This window comes from Leuresthes tenuis, unplaced genomic scaffold (assembly GCF_036924035.1).
Source record: "Leuresthes tenuis unplaced genomic scaffold, fLeuTen1.0.hap1 SCAF_6, whole genome shotgun sequence".
NCBI lineage: Eukaryota > Metazoa > Chordata > Actinopteri > Atheriniformes > Atherinopsidae > Leuresthes > Leuresthes tenuis.
In genome coordinates, this window is record NW_027325360.1 from 8,975,553 (window position 1) to 8,992,556 (window position 17,004).

At 41.3% G+C, this 17,004-nt stretch overlaps 3 protein-coding genes across 3 annotated transcripts in view; 2 read left to right on the top strand and 1 right to left on the bottom strand.

Moving 5' to 3' along the window:
- The first annotated feature begins 171 nt into the window (after positions 1-171).
- Positions 172-1,688, top strand: ppil3 (peptidylprolyl isomerase (cyclophilin)-like 3). The gene is made up of 6 exons (XM_072386927.1): positions 172-261; positions 520-594; positions 742-835; positions 932-999; positions 1,116-1,234; positions 1,429-1,688. The coding sequence occupies exons 1-6, from the start codon at positions 259-261 to the stop codon at positions 1,553-1,555; spliced, it is 486 nt and encodes a 161-aa protein (XP_072243028.1). The 5' UTR covers positions 172-258; the 3' UTR covers positions 1,556-1,688.
- Positions 1,689-2,024: 336 nt separating this feature from the next.
- Positions 2,025-6,841, top strand: LOC140309543 (3-oxoacyl-[acyl-carrier-protein] reductase FabG). Its single transcript, XM_072387442.1, has 8 exons — positions 2,025-2,132; positions 2,278-2,448; positions 2,862-3,040; positions 4,476-4,569; positions 4,676-4,745; positions 4,830-4,866; positions 6,432-6,495; positions 6,633-6,841. The coding sequence occupies exons 1-8, from the start codon at positions 2,109-2,111 to the stop codon at positions 6,789-6,791; spliced, it is 798 nt and encodes a 265-aa protein (XP_072243543.1). The 5' UTR covers positions 2,025-2,108; the 3' UTR covers positions 6,792-6,841.
- A 169-nt stretch (positions 6,842-7,010) lies between these two features.
- Positions 7,011-17,004, bottom strand: part of col27a1b (collagen, type XXVII, alpha 1b) — a 59,777-nt gene continuing 49,783 nt past the window's right edge. Inside the window, exons 48-61 of the mRNA XM_072387443.1 lie at positions 16,814-16,921; positions 16,093-16,200; positions 15,435-15,488; positions 14,171-14,233; positions 13,952-14,005; positions 13,814-13,849; positions 13,289-13,306; positions 13,143-13,178; positions 11,401-11,427; positions 11,260-11,322; positions 10,939-11,107; positions 10,738-10,847; positions 9,536-9,754; positions 7,011-8,572 (exon numbers count right to left, since the gene is read on the bottom strand). Coding sequence (XP_072243544.1) covers positions 8,426-8,572; positions 9,536-9,754; positions 10,738-10,847; positions 10,939-11,107; positions 11,260-11,322; positions 11,401-11,427; positions 13,143-13,178; positions 13,289-13,306; positions 13,814-13,849; positions 13,952-14,005; positions 14,171-14,233; positions 15,435-15,488; positions 16,093-16,200; positions 16,814-16,921 — 1,212 coding nt within the window. The 3' untranslated portion in view covers positions 7,011-8,425. The remainder of the gene's footprint in view (positions 8,573-9,535; positions 9,755-10,737; positions 10,848-10,938; positions 11,108-11,259; positions 11,323-11,400; positions 11,428-13,142; positions 13,179-13,288; positions 13,307-13,813; positions 13,850-13,951; positions 14,006-14,170; positions 14,234-15,434; positions 15,489-16,092; positions 16,201-16,813; positions 16,922-17,004) is intronic.

The window sequence follows — 17,004 nt, forward strand, 5'->3', positions numbered from 1 at the left end:
GGAATTGAGTTTGGCCATACTTCTCTGCCACCTCATGTTTGAGTGACACTAGATTAAGTAAGCCAGTCATTGTTTATGAATTAACTTTATTTTTTTTTCTCTTTTTATCCCTATTTTTTTTATAATTAACCAAAGTGATACCCGTGGATGCACAAGTCATTTTTAGTTTGCCAATTTCCTGGCGGAACCAATGAATGACACTTAATACCAGACGGAATTATTTCTCAGACGCACTTGGTCACAGACTCAACATTTGAAATGGTACATTTCTCAATGGGAAGTTCCAGAATGTGCTGGTTAAACTTTAAATCACAGAGGCAAACACTTCTAATTGATAACCAATGTTGTTTTAACGGGGCTCGTTTAGCCACGAGCCGGTCAGCTAACTGCACGCGTGCAGCTGCTTATATTGACTTGTTAGCCATTACAGGCGGAGCTCGGAAGCCAACCATAATTAGCATCTGAGAATCGCGAATGTGACGTTTCAATGCTCTAATTGAGTGCATTATCTTTTTGCAGGCGGTTACCCTTCACACAGATGTAGGAGACTTTAAAATTGAGATATTCTGTGAACGCGCTCCGAGAGCATGCGAGGTAAGTTTCGTGCTACTTAAAACCATATCGGCACACAGCAGCATACACCTAGAAGTGTTCATTTCTTTCTGTTTTAAAGTGCTTTGTGGTAGTATATGAGGCCGTCTTAGTTTGACAGCAGTAACTTGGTTGGTTTATATGTTGCAGAACTTTCTTGCTTTGTGTGCCAGCGGGTTCTATAATGGTTGCGTCTTCCATCGAAATATAAAAGGCTTCATGGTTCAGACTGGAGACCCTACAGGTATGGGGATAATGTGGCATCTGATTGACACCTAAAATATCTAAATTGATATGCTCATGTGCTGTGTTTACTGCCTCTTCGTGTGGAACTATGCAGGCACAGGTAAAGGAGGAACAAGTATATGGGGACGCAAATTTGAAGACGAATTCAGTGAACACTTAAAAGTGAGTAGATCCACTTCTAGTCAGTTGAATAAAGTACACATTTTTTCTCTCTTTCCCTCCTTCTCGGGGTTCTGCGATGAGCATTATCATTTGTGTTTTTTGTTGTTTTTTTTCAGCACAATGTAAGAGGAGTGGTCTCAATGGCAAACAATGGCCCCAACACGAATGGCTCCCAGTTTTTCTTCACATATGCAAAACAAGCCCATCTGGATATGAAGTACACAGTCTTTGGAAAGTAAGCAACTTACACAGACTGATGATGATATGAGACAATGCATATGTGGATAGGAATGCAATGAATGTATCATAATATATATATATATATGTTGTTATGCAAGGTTTTATATAAAAAAATAAGTAAATAACAGCAGTCGTGATGTCAGTTAATTTTTATATCTGTCCACTAACATCTCACTTGATAATGTTTAGGATCATCGACGGCTTGGAAACACTGGATGAACTGGAGAAGTTGCCTGTGAATGAAAAGACATTCCGACCACTGACTGAAACCCGGATCAAGGATGTGACCATTCATGCCAACCCTTTTGCTGGATAACCGACTTTAAACTCAGATAATTCCAACACAGGGTCTGTTAGTTCCAGCAAACCAGAGGATTCACAGCATGATGCCTTGCAAAAGTTAAAATTGAAAAACTTGTTAAAGATGCTAGAAATTGGAGAAAACTCTTTTTTTAAAAAAAAAAAAAAAAAAAAAAGTGTTGTTTTTTTTATTAAAAATGGATAAAAAGCTCCAGCTCCTGCTTTTATCTTTTATTCTCTATGTTCAATAAAAAAGAAAATGGAAACGTGTCTGACATTGTAAAGATTTTCTTTTATTGTAATAAATATATTAGTGAATGTTTTCATTTAAATCAACTCGTATTAAAGTTTTTGTATTGTTCCATATCGTATAGTGCTTGCAAAAAAATAAATATTTCAAATGTCTCCAGCAGGACAGTTAAACGTGAGAGCAGGCTGTTGGACAACCAGTGAAGGCGTCGGTTGTAGTCCTTTAGGAACTACAAATAAGCGGCGGTCGCGTCATGCTACGCCATCAGTAGAGGACGAAGCGTGTTGTGCTGATTTAGAAACAGGCAAATTTCGCAGAAATGGCCTCAGGTGACGCATTTAAAGTAAGTCGACGTTCATTACAGGTGGAATAGCGTTCTTTGCATGTCAAGTTTAACACGGTTTTCAAGTTTTGACCAAGCACGAACACATTTCCTCGCGTGAAGTTGCCACAGGTTAGGCTAATCTGTTTGTATGTCTGAACTTTAGGTGTCTTCCCTGAAGGGGAAAGTGACCCTTATAACTGGAGCCAGCTCGGGCATCGGGGCAGGCACGAGCGTCCTGTTTGCTAAACTCGGAGCTCTGTTGGCTCTGAACGGCCGAGACGTGGAAAACCTCCAAAAAGTGGCCAAACAGTGCACCGACTGTGGAGCTGCGGAGGTACACACGAATACACACGGGTTCATCAACGTCACGTGTAGTGCATAGATATCAGTACACAGATAATGTAAGTGCACTTTGTGGGGTAATTGGTGTGATCCCTTGACAGGTTTAGAGCCTTTCAGTGGATCATTTTGGGGAACATGGCGTCAATGCTACCTTCAGTCATAACGTGTTATGCATGTCTGACTTTCAGCACATGGATCACCAGGATCAATGCTTTACTGGTGTTGTCACATATAATTTATATTATCATTTTTAGGGTGGTATTTAACTCAGAATTTGCTCTCTTTGAAATGGACGCTTTATTTTGTATTCATCCAGTGTTGCACACATACATTTCTACATTTGTGTAAACTTACCTGTAGTAAATAGTCCACTTTAAAGCCATGACAAGCTGTTTTTGTGTGCAGCCCTTGCTTGTTCCCGGGGACTTGACTGATGAGGAGATGGTGAAGAAGACGGTGGAGGAAACGCTCGCTCACTTCGGCCGGCTGGATGTCCTGGTCAACAGTGCCGGCATCCTGGCAATGGGCAGCATCGAGACCACAGACCTGGCTCAGTATGACAAGATCATGAACGTCAATGTCAGGTGGGATTTATACAACCTGCCATCATGACGGATGATGGAAGTGTGGTAGTGTCATGTAAATCCCTGCATGGGCTCAGACATTTTGGTGTACACAGTCTTGCGTACCATCCACACATTTAGTGATTCTGAATAATATTTTATTAACCCCCAAAAGGAAATTTATTTTGACTTATCATTTACCTTTCTTTGGGATTAAAGAAGTGGTATTGTAGGGGAAATTCCTATCAGGCAAAGCAGAAGCCACATGTGTATGTGATCCAGAAACCCTGCCGCCTTGTCTGGGCCTGAGCTCATTTCAAATGCACCGAGACAAACAGACCAATTAGAAACATTTGAAAGAAGACCCAGCACCCTGTTGAGCAGCCGGGACTCTCATCGGGGCCTCATTTACAATTTTTTTTTTTTTGCATTTCTCATTTCGGTGGATGCTTGCATATAGTGCTTGAGTCATTTCACTGCTGTTGAGCTGTGCTGCTGTAGTGTGGTTTGTTATCGTCTCGCTGAAAAAGACCCGCTGTTCCAAAGCCTTTATAAATCAGTGAGAGTAAAAAGATTTTTGCTTCCACAAATGTCACGCACTCTCCTCTTTAAAGTGAAATTATGCTTCGAAGTCAAACCAATGCAGAGTCCATGGCGTGGCCATTTACACATGCAGTTTGTCCACGTAGTGTGTTTCTACACATGCTGCATACTGCTTTGCTCAAATGTGACAGCTCCTGTGAAGCATAAATGGAAAAGGCGACAGGCTGTTACTGAAATAAACCCCTGTGAGTTTTTGAAAATAGGTTTGTTCACACAAAATAAGCTGAGTGGTAATCCGAGGGTGTATTCATTGAGCAAGGTGGGAAATTTAGAAAAGTGAAGCCGTATTTGGTGCTAAAATGTAGTTGTAACTGTTTTCACTCATATATGCAAAGCCCTGCATCATGCAGTAATGTGGGTGGGTGACTGAAAGTCAATTTATTACAAGGACTATTGATTTAATTTATTTATTTATTTTTTTAAATGACGCAGTTTCATTATGATGTGGACATGATATCTTCTCTAGGTCACACAATCTAATGTTTACCTGGCCAGCACATTTGTCTCTGCACTGAGTCAATTTGGGCCGTAAATGAAGGAGAACATTGAGGCAAAATTGCAGTTTGTGAGTGGAAAACCAAAAAAAAAAAACAACATCAGCCCAAATTGTGTTAAATTCACAGCAGCTCCAGTCGTCTAATCTAAATGTGTGGGTGCAGGTGTGATGCTGTTATCTCACTTGTCAGTCCAGTCAAAGATGCTGGATACTTTTTCTTTTAGTTATGATTATACTGCCATGGAAATGCTGACTTCAGACACGTCTAAAAGACTGTGAGAAGACTGCGCCTGGAACTCGTAGTCGATTTTTCAAGAATTTTAAGCATGTCAAATAATTATCTTTTTCCTATCACAGATCTGTGTACCACCTTACCCAGCTATGCGTGCCCCACCTGGTTAAGACTAAAGGCTCTATTGTCAATGTTTCCAGTGTGAACGGACAGAGATCAGTGGGTATTTTGCATCTGGACACATAGATTTCAACAGCATCGGCTGCGATCTACGCTGCATTTCTATTGAGTAGATATGATGATCAGTGTCTTTTTTTTTCTGTAGTTCCCTGGTGTGTTGGCTTACTGCATGTCTAAGTCTGCCATTGACCAGTTTACACGTTGTATAGCTCTCGGTGAGTTGAGCCATTTCACATGTAAAGCACTGTAAAAGTTAACCATGTGCGCAGGACGTCATGTAACTGCTTTTTTTATTTCAGAACTGGCATCAAAGCAAGTCCGAGTGAACTCCGTCTGGTACGTTCAATAAACCTCTCCTTGTTGCATGAGTTCACTGTAACATTCATGTTGCTCTGAATTCTTCTTTTAACTCGACTTGTAGGAGACAGATTTTGCACCTTTTTCACAAGCTGACACCATCACCTCGGTCTGCATGAAATGTCTGCGACACCACAGACTCTACAGCAGCTCTTTTTTCATACATTAATTTGCACCTTTCTTTCGAATGGAACATTTTACGGCGTGGAGTGACTCATCTTCACATCTTCACTCCGCTCTTCTTTTCCTCCGGGTCTGCCTCTGTTCAGATCTGTGGTACCTAATAACTGTGGGAGCATGCTGTTACAGTATGAGAGAGCCTACAGTAACCAGCCCCAAGAGCTCAGACAAACACCAAACCGATTGACTATTTGACTTGCAGTTGGACCATGAGCAGCTGATAGGCTACTGATCCCAGATCCCGTGTGTGTGTTAAAGCACACACTGCAGAATGTAGCTGCTGCTAACCGGCTAATAACCGTGCTGACAACTCGAGTCATTATTTTTCCGTCACATATCGGCTCTATAAACTTTGGACTTCACTGTCGGTCCATTTCTCTGTACTCTTGAAGTTTTTAGTGGCCAACATTAAGGTCTGTTGCTTATATTGGGTGCTTATATATTTATAAAACAAATGAATGAACGAACGCATACTATTGCTCTGTTAGCACATAGCTACTGTTATGTGGCTGCTTGCAGCTATAGGAGAGCTAACAGAGGGAATTTTACACACACCTCTACTGGAGCCACTTCATCGACGCGCATGGCTGCAGTACAGCTCATACACATCGTTCACATTGTCAAAATTTGATAAATATCCTGCCATGTTGCACAAAACTAGCAGTAGCTAACGCCGTGTGAAATTAACCGCCTGTCACAGAGCAAGGAGTAAATAAACTGCTCCAGGGGGGGCGTGTGGATGAAGTGGTCCCAGTAGAGTGCCTGTGTAGAAATCCCTCCGTTAGCTCTCCTATAGCCGCAAGTAGCTACATAACAGCAACTATGAGCTAGAGGTATAGTATACGTTCGTTCATTCATTCGTCTTAAAGTATTGGTGAAACAAAGACAGATAATGTCTTATTTAGAGGCTGCACCATCCCTGCTCTGTTCACTCCGTTATATGGATATGCGCCTATCGCGAGTTATCTAAATATCTTCCAAAGGACGCCGACTTTCACCAAACTGTTCTCGGTGAGTAGATTATCGTATTTCATGCCAGAAATAAGGTCTAGGTTTAAAAATACCAGAGTTCCCCTTTAACTGTTTAATAGCTAAGCAAAAAATCAAGAATTTCAACGTCCTGCTTCTAAAGTACAGAGAGTGAAGGATTATATGAAGTTGAATCGAGTTACAGACAACAAGAAAATGGGCCAAATAACTTTGTAAAGTGATTGAAGTTTCCCCTCAAATTAGACACCCAAATACATGCTCAAGCACAGAATTATTATTTTTTCCTTTAACTATAAAATGCACCCTTTAACTCTATTTGAGGACAGCATTTCTGATTGGCTGTTTATGCATATTTTTGGTTTTTATCTCTTCAGTCCTGGCGTGATCATCACAGATGTCCACAGGAGAGCTGGGCTGGACGAGGAGCAGTATGCTCAGGTTCGGCAGACTTGCATCTGTTGCATCAAGTATAGATAAACTTTGTCGATTTCACAGTGATGTGAAGAAACGTCGTGATCCGTTTCATGATAATCTTGATGCATGTAATCCTAATTGTTGTGACTTTTCTCCGACAGTTCCTCGCGAAGTGCAAGCAGACCCACGCGCTCGGTCGGCCGGGTGAGGTGGAGGAGGTGGCGCACAGCATCGCCTTCCTGGCGTCCGATGCTGCCAGCTTTATCACTGGGGTCAACCTACCTATTGATGGTGGTCGTCATGCCATGTGCCCAAGATAAAGATTATATATGCCGACATCCAACACTGATAATATAGTACTTTAAAACTCTTTAAGTGTGCCCGTGTTTTTCTGTCACACAAGGCTGCAGTCTGACAGATGAAAGAATCAACCGGACATCGGCTGAAGTTAAACAGAAGAAAAAAGCTGCGTTTAAAGAAGCGGTACCAGACAAATCGCAGAGTTTCTGCATGTTTACGTCGTAGTCATGAGGAAAAAGTTGAAAGTTCCTGATGTGAAATGAACAGAAGAGAACAAAAATGATTCACGACAAGCAGGCTGTTAAAATGCATTTTAATTTTTTTACGTGTTATGAGGTTTATCTTTTTGGATGTGTAAGCTGCTTATAGACAACGATTTCAGACTTGAATTGAATTCTCGGCGGCGTCATTGGGCCTCATTCGGCTCAAAATGTCTGTATGGACCAAACACTGGAAGCTCATGTACCATGGTAGTGTTGGGGAGCGTAAGAAATTCTGTTGGGTTTACAGATTGGCGTGACCAGTGTTTCGTATTTATTCGTCTTTAAAGCTTTAAATGAACTGAAAACAGGACTTTGACGTTGTTTTTAAGTGGTAGGCTAATCAGAATTTAAATAATATTTAAATAAAAAGTCCACGGATAATAAAAGGTGGCATAATTATACATTTACACGTTGACAAGACAAAACTTAACTCGTACAAAGAGTATTGAAAATATTAAAATAATACCTTGAAAATATAATTTAAGAAATTTGGACCGTGTAAATATATATCTTACATTCTTCCCTTTTAAAGCACAGACATAGCGTTGATGAGAGCTGACAAAAGTTGATTATCCGAGCGTCAACTGTGGCAGCACCAGGTGTCACCTCTGTGTCATCTCAGATTACATCCGGTCACGGCTGCCGTTGGCTGCGAGACCAGAGGTGCAGAACGAGGTAGCATCTTGACACGCTGTGGAAGTCTCTGCTCCACATTTACACTGACAGCACCGCACAGCAGTTGTTTGTGTGAAGACATCTGCACAAATGCACGTCACCAGACAGCCAATGCTGCCTCGAAACGAATTACCTGGAGTCGTTGTGTCTTTGCGTCCGAGGCAAACCGCATACCTGAATGACTGATATGACTTTGATACTGCATGTCCCCAGAGATCGTGAAATAACCATTTCACTTGATACCACAATATACAGTACATGTACATTTATAAATAATACTTTAAAAGACGTGTTACTGAATTTGCAGACGTAACTGGTTCGTAATTCTTTACATATTTCATAAATTTTTTGCAAAGTTGAGTGTCAAACCGTGAGGAAATATGATACAACATGGTCTGAGACATGACAGGTGTGAGACGTTTCTATCACTTCCAAAGGGTGCAGCCAGGGGTCATGTCACACAAGCAAGTCTTTGAAAGGGCAGCTTATTGTTTTCTGGCGGCTGCTAAGTTTTAGAAGTCTTATCTCTGCGACTCCAATGAGCCGTCTTTATCTGACGCCCCTCATGTTTCTGCAGTCCAAGCATATTCTGAAGAGAGGAAATGGAGGTTCATTGTTGTGGAAACCACAGACGCACCAGTACCCCTCTCCCCCTTCACAAGTCATCCGTGCCGTAAGTCCTTTGAGGAGTCATTTGGGCCCCCGAGCGCGGGGCCCTAAAGGAAGCACACAGGTCCGACCTCGAGGTGAAATCGTGCAGCAGGCTCTGCGGTCGGCAAGTTGAACACATCCACAATGGGGAGCAAGTTTGGGTCCAGGCTCTGGAAGATGAAACGAGTCTGATGCCAGCGCCCATCTTTAATCTGAAAGTCACAATCGCATTATGTCATAACATGCTTTATGTTGAGGACAAAAGACTTCTCCTGCTTTTCTGCATTCAAACGAGCAGTGGACACAAATTTAATTTTATTTGTGAAGAAAAAACACTATTAAAAAGCACCCTAACTTGCAAACAAAAATGCACCAATCATCCAGGATAATCCACAGGCCTGACTTTAACAGTCTTCATTAGAACTGGTCTCTTCCAGAAAAACCACTGACACTGAGGTCTGTGGATCATCCAGAGGCTATTTATAGAAAGAATGCTGTTTTCTTTTTTAATGCCATGAGCCCTTGAAACAAAATTCCATTCGTTGTGACTTTATTACACTGGAGAGGAAATATTTTAGAGAATTAACAAGCGTTTCTCTAGGAGGAGCAAATCAATACAATTTCCATTTTTGGGCATTTTGACTTTTGAAAAACAAAAAACAAACTTGTGATGTTTTATTTCTTGAAGTTTACAGATGAAATAAACAAGACTTTGGTTAACCAGGAATGATTTCAGTTCCACGTATGCTGCACAGAGGGAGGTCTGGTTCACTTGCACCCAGATGGTTTTAAAGCTGCCAAACCTTCAGGCATCTTTCATCTTCTTTATTTTATGGCTAAAAGCAAAACAATTGTAGGCCACATCGCTGAGGAACCACCTCACGGAACCAAAACCCTGACGTAGCACACCAAAACTTTCCAGTTTTCCCTGACTAGACATTAACTTTGCAGAGTTTCTCATTATCTTTACACTGGAGCAAGTTTTCCAAAATGCACGTTTTTCAGTTTCCCAAAACTGTGCATGAATGTGGATGAAAGTACTTAACAGATTTGGTTAGTGTCTAATCTCAACTTCTCAGTAAGAAACCATATGTGCTTTCAAAGGTGCGCACATTTGAAACCAAAGCACTGAGAAATGTAAAGATCTGCATGTAGTAAGAGTAAAAAGAGCGTACCCAGCAGTCATCCCTGGGTATGAGCGGCTCCAGGAGGTCTCCTGCCTGAATCTTCTCCCCTGACCAAGCCTTGAAGCTCACAGCACCGGATGAAGGTTGCAGAGAGGGTCCTGTCGCCCACACAGGTGTGTTGAGGCAGTGAATGGTGATGTGCTGCACAGCCTCAGTGCTCAAAAGGTGGATGAAGTTCATCTGGATGCGACCCACACCGACCTCCAACTATGGAGCGAGTGGATTTTTGCCAAGTTTGTTTTCAACAATGAACATTTTAAAACTGTTTACAGCTGTGTGGTTAAGTAGTACGCTGTGTAACATCCTAAAATGGAAGAAGTGGCAGTAACTGTAAAAAGTCCTTTAGGAGTGCTTCTTTGACTGGACTGGTCATACTCAAAAACAGGCTTCTTCTTTAAAGTCCACAAATGATGGTACACTATATCAAATGTCATACATTCAGCACAGATTTATACATTTATCATAATTTAGGTGTGCTTTCATGAGTTTATCCAGAATCATTCCTGATGTAAACACTACAAACAATAAAACAATGGAAGTTTTTGTAACAGAAAAAGTTGAGCACAATTCATTTGGAAGTTGATACCAGGCTCCAGTTGAGCAATCAAACTCAGTGGGTTACATCTGGATCACAGATTGTGCCTTAAGTATGACTCTCTATTCCTAATCAATTTGCAGTTTGTGCAAGAAATGGATCAGCCCATATATGTCATCGTCCGCAATCTAATGTTTTGTAGGAATATTTTAAGGATAAAATATAACCAAAGGATAAAAGGCAGATTAGGTCCAGAGGTTTACTTGCCAAGTATGCATGCCTTTAATGGCGGCCAAGTCTGAGGAACAAATGGGATGCTTTTAGATTGACTACTGGAATGATCCATCCGAATAGTGCTAAGGTTTAATGTATGAGGCCAGGAAATGAGCAGCTTTTCTCTTTTATCTGTCACGAGTTACTTTATGCACTCACATGACCCATCTTAAACTCTAAGCTTCTCTACTTCTTAAGAAATCCTTGTTAAGACAACATGAGAACATTTTCCACAAGGATACAAGCAATCTTGGACTTATTAATCCCCTATCAGCTTTGTATGCTCACACAGTAATCCTGTTCGCATCCAAGTGATAGGTATTTCCATTTTTCTGTCCGTTTCATCTGGCTGCGTTACATGGATATAAATGGAGATTCAAACCTTGGAAACTGTGATAGGTTTCAGGCAAGTCTGTCCTCCACCAGTGAAGTTACATGTCACCTCGATGCTGTCAGCCCCGCATCCGAGGTTTGGATCGATCCAGTAAGTGCCTGCCAAAGAGATGCGAGAGCGGAGGAAATGAGTCCCAAAGCAGAGACGACAAATGCACAAAACTGATGGACCCTTAAAATGTCACCTCACCGTCGTACATCCGCTGCTCACAGTTGTAGAGGTCTCGGCAGATTCGGGCAGGATTGTCACGCGTTCCCAGCGGGTTCCTCAGACTCTGGATCAGCGAGCTGAGATGCTGCAGGGTCTTCAAGATCTCTAGTCCCTGGTCTAACATGGGCAGGTCCATGCTCTGGTAATTCTGGTAGGAACGTGAGCAAGTTTTAGCATAAGGTTTTCGGTCCAAGCCTTCAATTGCTTGCTCATAGAATATCATTGTCACTAGTGTGTTCAATGCTACTGTAATATGGCCAGTTTAGTTGGGCATAATGTAAAGTTTTACTCAGAACTGACCGCTTGTCTCAGTGCAGCATGGGAATCGAAGATCTCAAAAGCAGCACCAAGAGCTTCATTTCTCTGCCAGTAGAAGACCTTTTAGTTTGTACTTTGACATCAAAAAAGCCCAAATTATGAAATTAGGAGAATCATACTTACGAGTAAAAAGGCAGAACTGGGAAGGCCCTTGAAAGCAAGTGGAGGAAAAATAGTTTTATTATTTTAATTTTCTGCATTTCTGTTGCAGCAGTCAGTGTGGCAGTCACTGAAAACCTCAGTCTACACTAGTGCTGGAATTCAATTCACACTCATTATGCAGATAAGCAAAGAAATAGTAATGAATGCACAGGAACTGAGGCACAAATGTACGAGAAATTAATCATGTCAAATGCAGAAAAGAAGAGCCGTTAGCTATCATCTACTGTATTTGATTACAGAGGGGACAAAAAGCTGGACTAACAACAAAGATTATCCCTCAAATAACACAAAGTAATTACAGTTCGACGAGAGTGTTGAACTGACGTTCAAGTGGATTTTTATCTTAAATCATTTTCCATCAGACTTAAAAATATGCCCATTTCCTTACATCCACAAAGAAACCAGGAGTTTCATAATGAACCACAAGAGGGGTGTGTGTGAATTATACCATTTGTACACTTCAACACCCGTGAACAAACACTAACATCAAAATTGTGGCCTGTCAGTGTGGCACAATCAGACTGACAACTGCAAGAATATAAATCATACAAAAAAGCCCTCTTTAATACGCTGTTTATCTGAGATGCAATATACTCTGCTCCACTTTGCTGGAGAATGTTGGAAGCCTATTTGTATTTTTGGAGAGTTTTGTGGTCGATTACCAAAACATGTTTCAAGTCACATGGACATGAAAATGGCCCTAAATTGCAGCCTTTTAGCCTCAATGTGAGAGTTTTCACATTCAAAAGAAAGGAGTTTAGAAATCATCTTTTTTTTTTAAAATACAGAGTGCAGGTTTTTTTATAGGACCACAAGTAAATTCACAATGGACAGTTAATCGTTCTATCTTGAACATTTTAGCACCTATAAAGCAGGGGAAGGTGTGGTGTTGATGCCAAGTGTGATAACAGCTTTTCTCGAAACTGTTGCTGTGAAAATCCACAAAATGGATCAAAGGAGTTTGCACTGCCAGTGAAGCAGACCGTCCTTAGGTGTGAAAAAAACAAAACAAATCCGTCAGAGAGATAATGAGAATATTAAGAGTGGCAAGATCAATCTACATCCAACCAGGTGAAGGACACCTGAAAGGATGTTGGCAAATACCTCTCAGTCTACCAGGAGGAGACTTCACATGCAAAGAACAAAAAGGCCAGATTAGACTGTCGGATTAGATTCAGCCAAGTGCAGCAAAGTTTACTGAACAGCAACTAACAGTGCAGATGGATCCAACACGCAGTGAAAGCAACACTGGAAACTTCAAATATTAAAAAGGCTAAACTTCTGGGCCAGCCATCTGAGCTGCATTCCACTTGCTGAAGACAAAACTAGAGGGATGCTGATCCACAGACAAGGACTAAGGACAGCTGCAGGAAAAGCCTGGCAGAGTATCACAGAGCAGGAAACCCATTCTGGGGTGATGACCACATGTTCAGCGCTTCAGACAGTAATTTGTCTACAAAGGACTCTTTACAAAATATCAAAAATGACCATTTTATTAATGGCTACTTTTACTAAAACTCCACCACTTACTTCCACCGGTTAGGGTACAAATACCCTCAAATTAAAGCTGAGAATATTCAGTTTTAGTCCATAATCATTATGTAACTGTGACATGACCAATGCTTTTCAAACATTACTGGATGTGTGAGGAAGATTAGTCTGTTCCATGTGGAAAATGAGCAAAAAGAAATAGAAGAACTCACTGGTGGTCCAGGTGGTCCTCGAGGACCAGGAAATCCCTGAAAAATTCCAGCGCCACAGGTTAAGCTTTTATATAAGATTATATAATTCATTCATCATTTCTCATACTGCGTGAGGAATAATGATACAGATGTGAATTATTACTCACTCTTGGTCCCTGCAACCCCTGAAAGAGATCAAAGAAAAGCCAATCAATTAAAAAAGAGAGAATTAGAGCAGAGCAGGTAAATTATTCATTATGTAAAGCATTAAGAATTTTTGCTACCAGTTCACATTTTTATCTAATGTACTTTGCTATTGAATTGCTCTTTAGCCTCTTCATTTTCATTAAGAAATGTTGTTTCTATTCTTCAAATCCTATTTTCACACATCAATCCCGTGTGTGATCGTTGCCATTTTAAGAGTGAGGCTGTGAATTATGCCTGTGTACCAGCGCTCAACAAACCTCCTAAAAAGCTTGAGATGAGCAAGCAGCCAACATTTATCACGCTGACAGGATTTCCACTGCTGCTAAGTGTCACTGTGAGTGTAACGACAAACAGCGGAACACAACAGGAAATGAAAATTGCTGAGGGGCAAAGGAGGCTGAGTGTTGGGCTGTCTTCATACTAAGAGCCCTATTCTGTGCTCACAGTACAGACAGACAAAGATTCATCAAAATAGCGACACGCACCGTCTCCCCCCGACTTCCTTTGTCACCCTGGGGTCCCTGATGGAGAGAAAGAAGACAGACAATTCCCTCCATCACTGCCAAAAAACAGAGAGGAGTCACATAAAGCTTGGCAGATGGGATGAGAGATGGGGTACATACCGGATGACCGCTGGGCCCAATAATGCCAATGGGACCCAAAGTTCCGTCCACACCCTGGAAAGCAGAGGCATCTTAGTGACTGAGGACACATATGATGGAGCGTCTGATGAGGCCACATTTATTTCTAATGGTAAGTGTGCAGTTTGTAGGAATTAAGGTCACCAGCATAGGCTGAAATAGTGCACAGAGTTGCCAAACTGCCATTAATCTTCATTTTACCATTAAACCTCGTGGTCCTTTTGGTCCCTGTATTCCTGCTGAGCCAATGTCTCCTGGGGGCCCCTTAGAAACACATTAAGAGTTGTTAGTGCAAAACGCAAGGTTAGACCAGAATAAAGCCATCTGCGTCAACCTATTTTGGGAAGATGCTGAAGAGACGTCTCCAGCTGATGTAGAAAGTTGCACACGTGTACTATGTACAAACCTTATTTTTACACTTTTTTAGACCTACAAAGAGAAATGTTCCTGAAAGAATAAATACATTGTTTTTCTGTATCTTTCTGTTTAACTTAACCCCTAATAAGTGTGTAACCAAAAGCAACCATAAGCATCCCATCTAAGAATTAAACAGCCAAAGAAAATGTGCCAAACTGTGTCACCTTACCAGTGTGAACAAACTTCATCCTCACACCTCAGCCTACTCTCAATGAAAATACAAAACGTCACATCTTCTGACTGTGTTCACGGTAGCTTCCAGAACTCTGCTGGCATGGACTCAACAAACATGAAGAGTTTATCTTATCTTATTTCCCAGGGGAGTAATCAATGGACGCAGACCAAAACGCCTCTGAATTTTTTATATATGAGGAAATGTTAGTATTAAGTTCACAATTCCCCCGGGTGGTGGTGGATGTGTTAAGTTCCTTCAAACATTCATTCGTCTGGATAAAAATGGTGTGCTGCTACCCTTCAACATACTTTAATATACTATAATCCCTTTTTGATACAGCTGTAAATATAAATTAGTAGCTGCACTGTGTTTTGGGACACAATAGTAGGAGAACAAAAGCAGAAACAACCTCTATATTCTCTCTTTTTTCTAGAATAATAAACAGCATTGCTTTAGGATTTCAAAAGCTTAAATTTCAATCTTTCGCTTTAATCCCACTTTTCTCGCTTTAATCCCACCGTTTCTGAGTTGGAATGACTACTGAATACTAACACGCACTCTCCAACAGCACCTCTTGACGTTTTTGAATTAAAGACTTAGACTAATAAAGCCAGCCGTGTTTCCTCAGCTGGTTATGATCTACCAACGGTGCTCCAAGGAAAACAAACTAAAGGGCAGAGCAGATGTCATTTTCTGGCACGTTACAGTAATCTTTGCCAAGACAATGAAATGTATGTGTCCCCTGACAATTTTAGATGTCTAAACTTTACACAAAAGTTAAGTTAAACCTATAAATCAATTGTCAGGTCTTTCAGGACAAAGAACTGGAAAGGTGGAACTTTGCTTATGAATGAAGATTATACGGAAACTCACCTTTGGTCCAAACAAGCCGAACACGCCTGGGAATCCTTGTTCACCACTATCCCCCTGATAAAAACAGAGAGGGGAAAGTACGGTGATCACTACAAACGCTAATACTCTCTGTCAAAGGTCGGCAACCCACAGCTCCGGAGCCACATGCTGCTCTTCAGCGGCTCACTGTAGCTTTGATCAAAGATGACATGGAAACAGATAATGGTTATTTTGGTTTATTGGTTTTTCTTGTACACTGCTTAATCTTTTAACAGGGAACACTTCTGATTTTTTTTTAAATAAAAGAAGTTTTCATATCTCGTCCACTAAAGTATGCGTTGTGTCCCGTGTATGCACACCTCTGGGCCCTTCCCTGCAGGTGGCTAATGTGCAATCCTGACCACGCCGTCCATCCGTTAAATTAAAATTCCAAGTGTGTTTTTTTTCATTACGCTAATTTTAGAAATGCATCATAAAAAATTGTTTATAACTATATATAAAGTTCTATAAAATGTGCTGTCTTTATTTTATGGGTCAATAGAGTTTGAGGCTCCAGAGTAATTCTATTTGGTGGGAGCGGGGACAAATGTGGCTCTTTTGAAAATACAGGTTACAGACCCCTGCTCTGTGTAAAAAGACCTTTGGATTATTGGGGGAAATAAAAAAAATCGGGGCTTACTTGTTGTCCTTTTGCTCCCAGATCTCCTTGTTTTCCTGGCAATCCCATGACACCTACGGAGCCTCTCTTCCCGGCTGGACCAACCTGACCTGGCAGACCTCTCTCACCCTGAAGAGACATACATCAACACCTTCCTCACATCCACACCTGCTCAGGCACCCAAGACAACCCAGTTGAAGCGAGTAATGCTGCAAGCTGCTAGCTCATGACCCATCACAGGTTTCCTACCAGTGGTCACTGCTAATTGCCTTGCAAGAAGGAAACTTGACTGCTCCAGCCCAGTGGTACTGGGTTGGTGCTTTTTCACTCTAGTGCCCCATGAAATCCATTAATATTCACCACATTTCCAGAAAAGTTTTTTTTAAAATGCAACAAAAACTTAAAGCAGAAATGTGTTCTGACAGCAATCAGACAAAAACAAGCCCAGACCGGCGCTGAAATCTTGAATCTAATTGAGAACAGACACAGATTCTAATAGCAAATTCCTTGTTTCCCAAACAATTTAAAAGTGCAATTGAAAGTATGGGTGATGTAACAAAACTGTAACTAAACATGCCGGTTCTCTGTTTTTTCCTCACAGTAAATTCTAAATGCAACGAGGCTGGTCTGTGAAGACACACAGAATCATTTCACACAGAAGTTCATTAACTAGCTATAGATGAGCTTTGCTGCATTTTAGAAAACTTGGGAATGTTTAAGTGCAAAGGTGAGTGCTTCTCACCTTGGGACCAAAGTAGCCTTGACTTCCCGGGAGCCCCGTCACACCCTTTTCACCCTGCAGCCCAGGTTTTCCAGGTAAACCCACTTTTCCATCCTCTCCTTGCTCCCCCTAAACACAGAACACAGTTAATGAACAATAAGTAGAGCTGTTTGTCTTTTCTATCATCGGAGCGAGCGCCACTGACAGTGTGT

What these genes read in the sequence shown, in the direction of transcription:
- ppil3 (XM_072386927.1), top strand. An exon ending in GCGCTCCGAGAGCATGCGAG is followed by an intron (nt 595 to 741) that starts GTAAGTTTCGTG and finishes TATATGTTGCAG; the next exon opens with AACTTTCTTGCTTTGTGTGC. An exon ending in AAGTACACAGTCTTTGGAAA is followed by an intron (nt 1,235 to 1,428) that starts GTAAGCAACTTA and finishes GATAATGTTTAG; the next exon opens with GATCATCGACGGCTTGGAAA.
- LOC140309543 (XM_072387442.1), top strand. Translation starts at nt 2,109, where the DNA reads ATGGCCTCAGGTGACGCATTTAAA. An exon ending in CCTCAGGTGACGCATTTAAA is followed by an intron (nt 2,133 to 2,277) that starts GTAAGTCGACGT and finishes TCTGAACTTTAG; the next exon opens with GTGTCTTCCCTGAAGGGGAA. An exon ending in TACACGTTGTATAGCTCTCG is followed by an intron (nt 4,746 to 4,829) that starts GTGAGTTGAGCC and finishes TTTTTATTTCAG; the next exon opens with AACTGGCATCAAAGCAAGTC.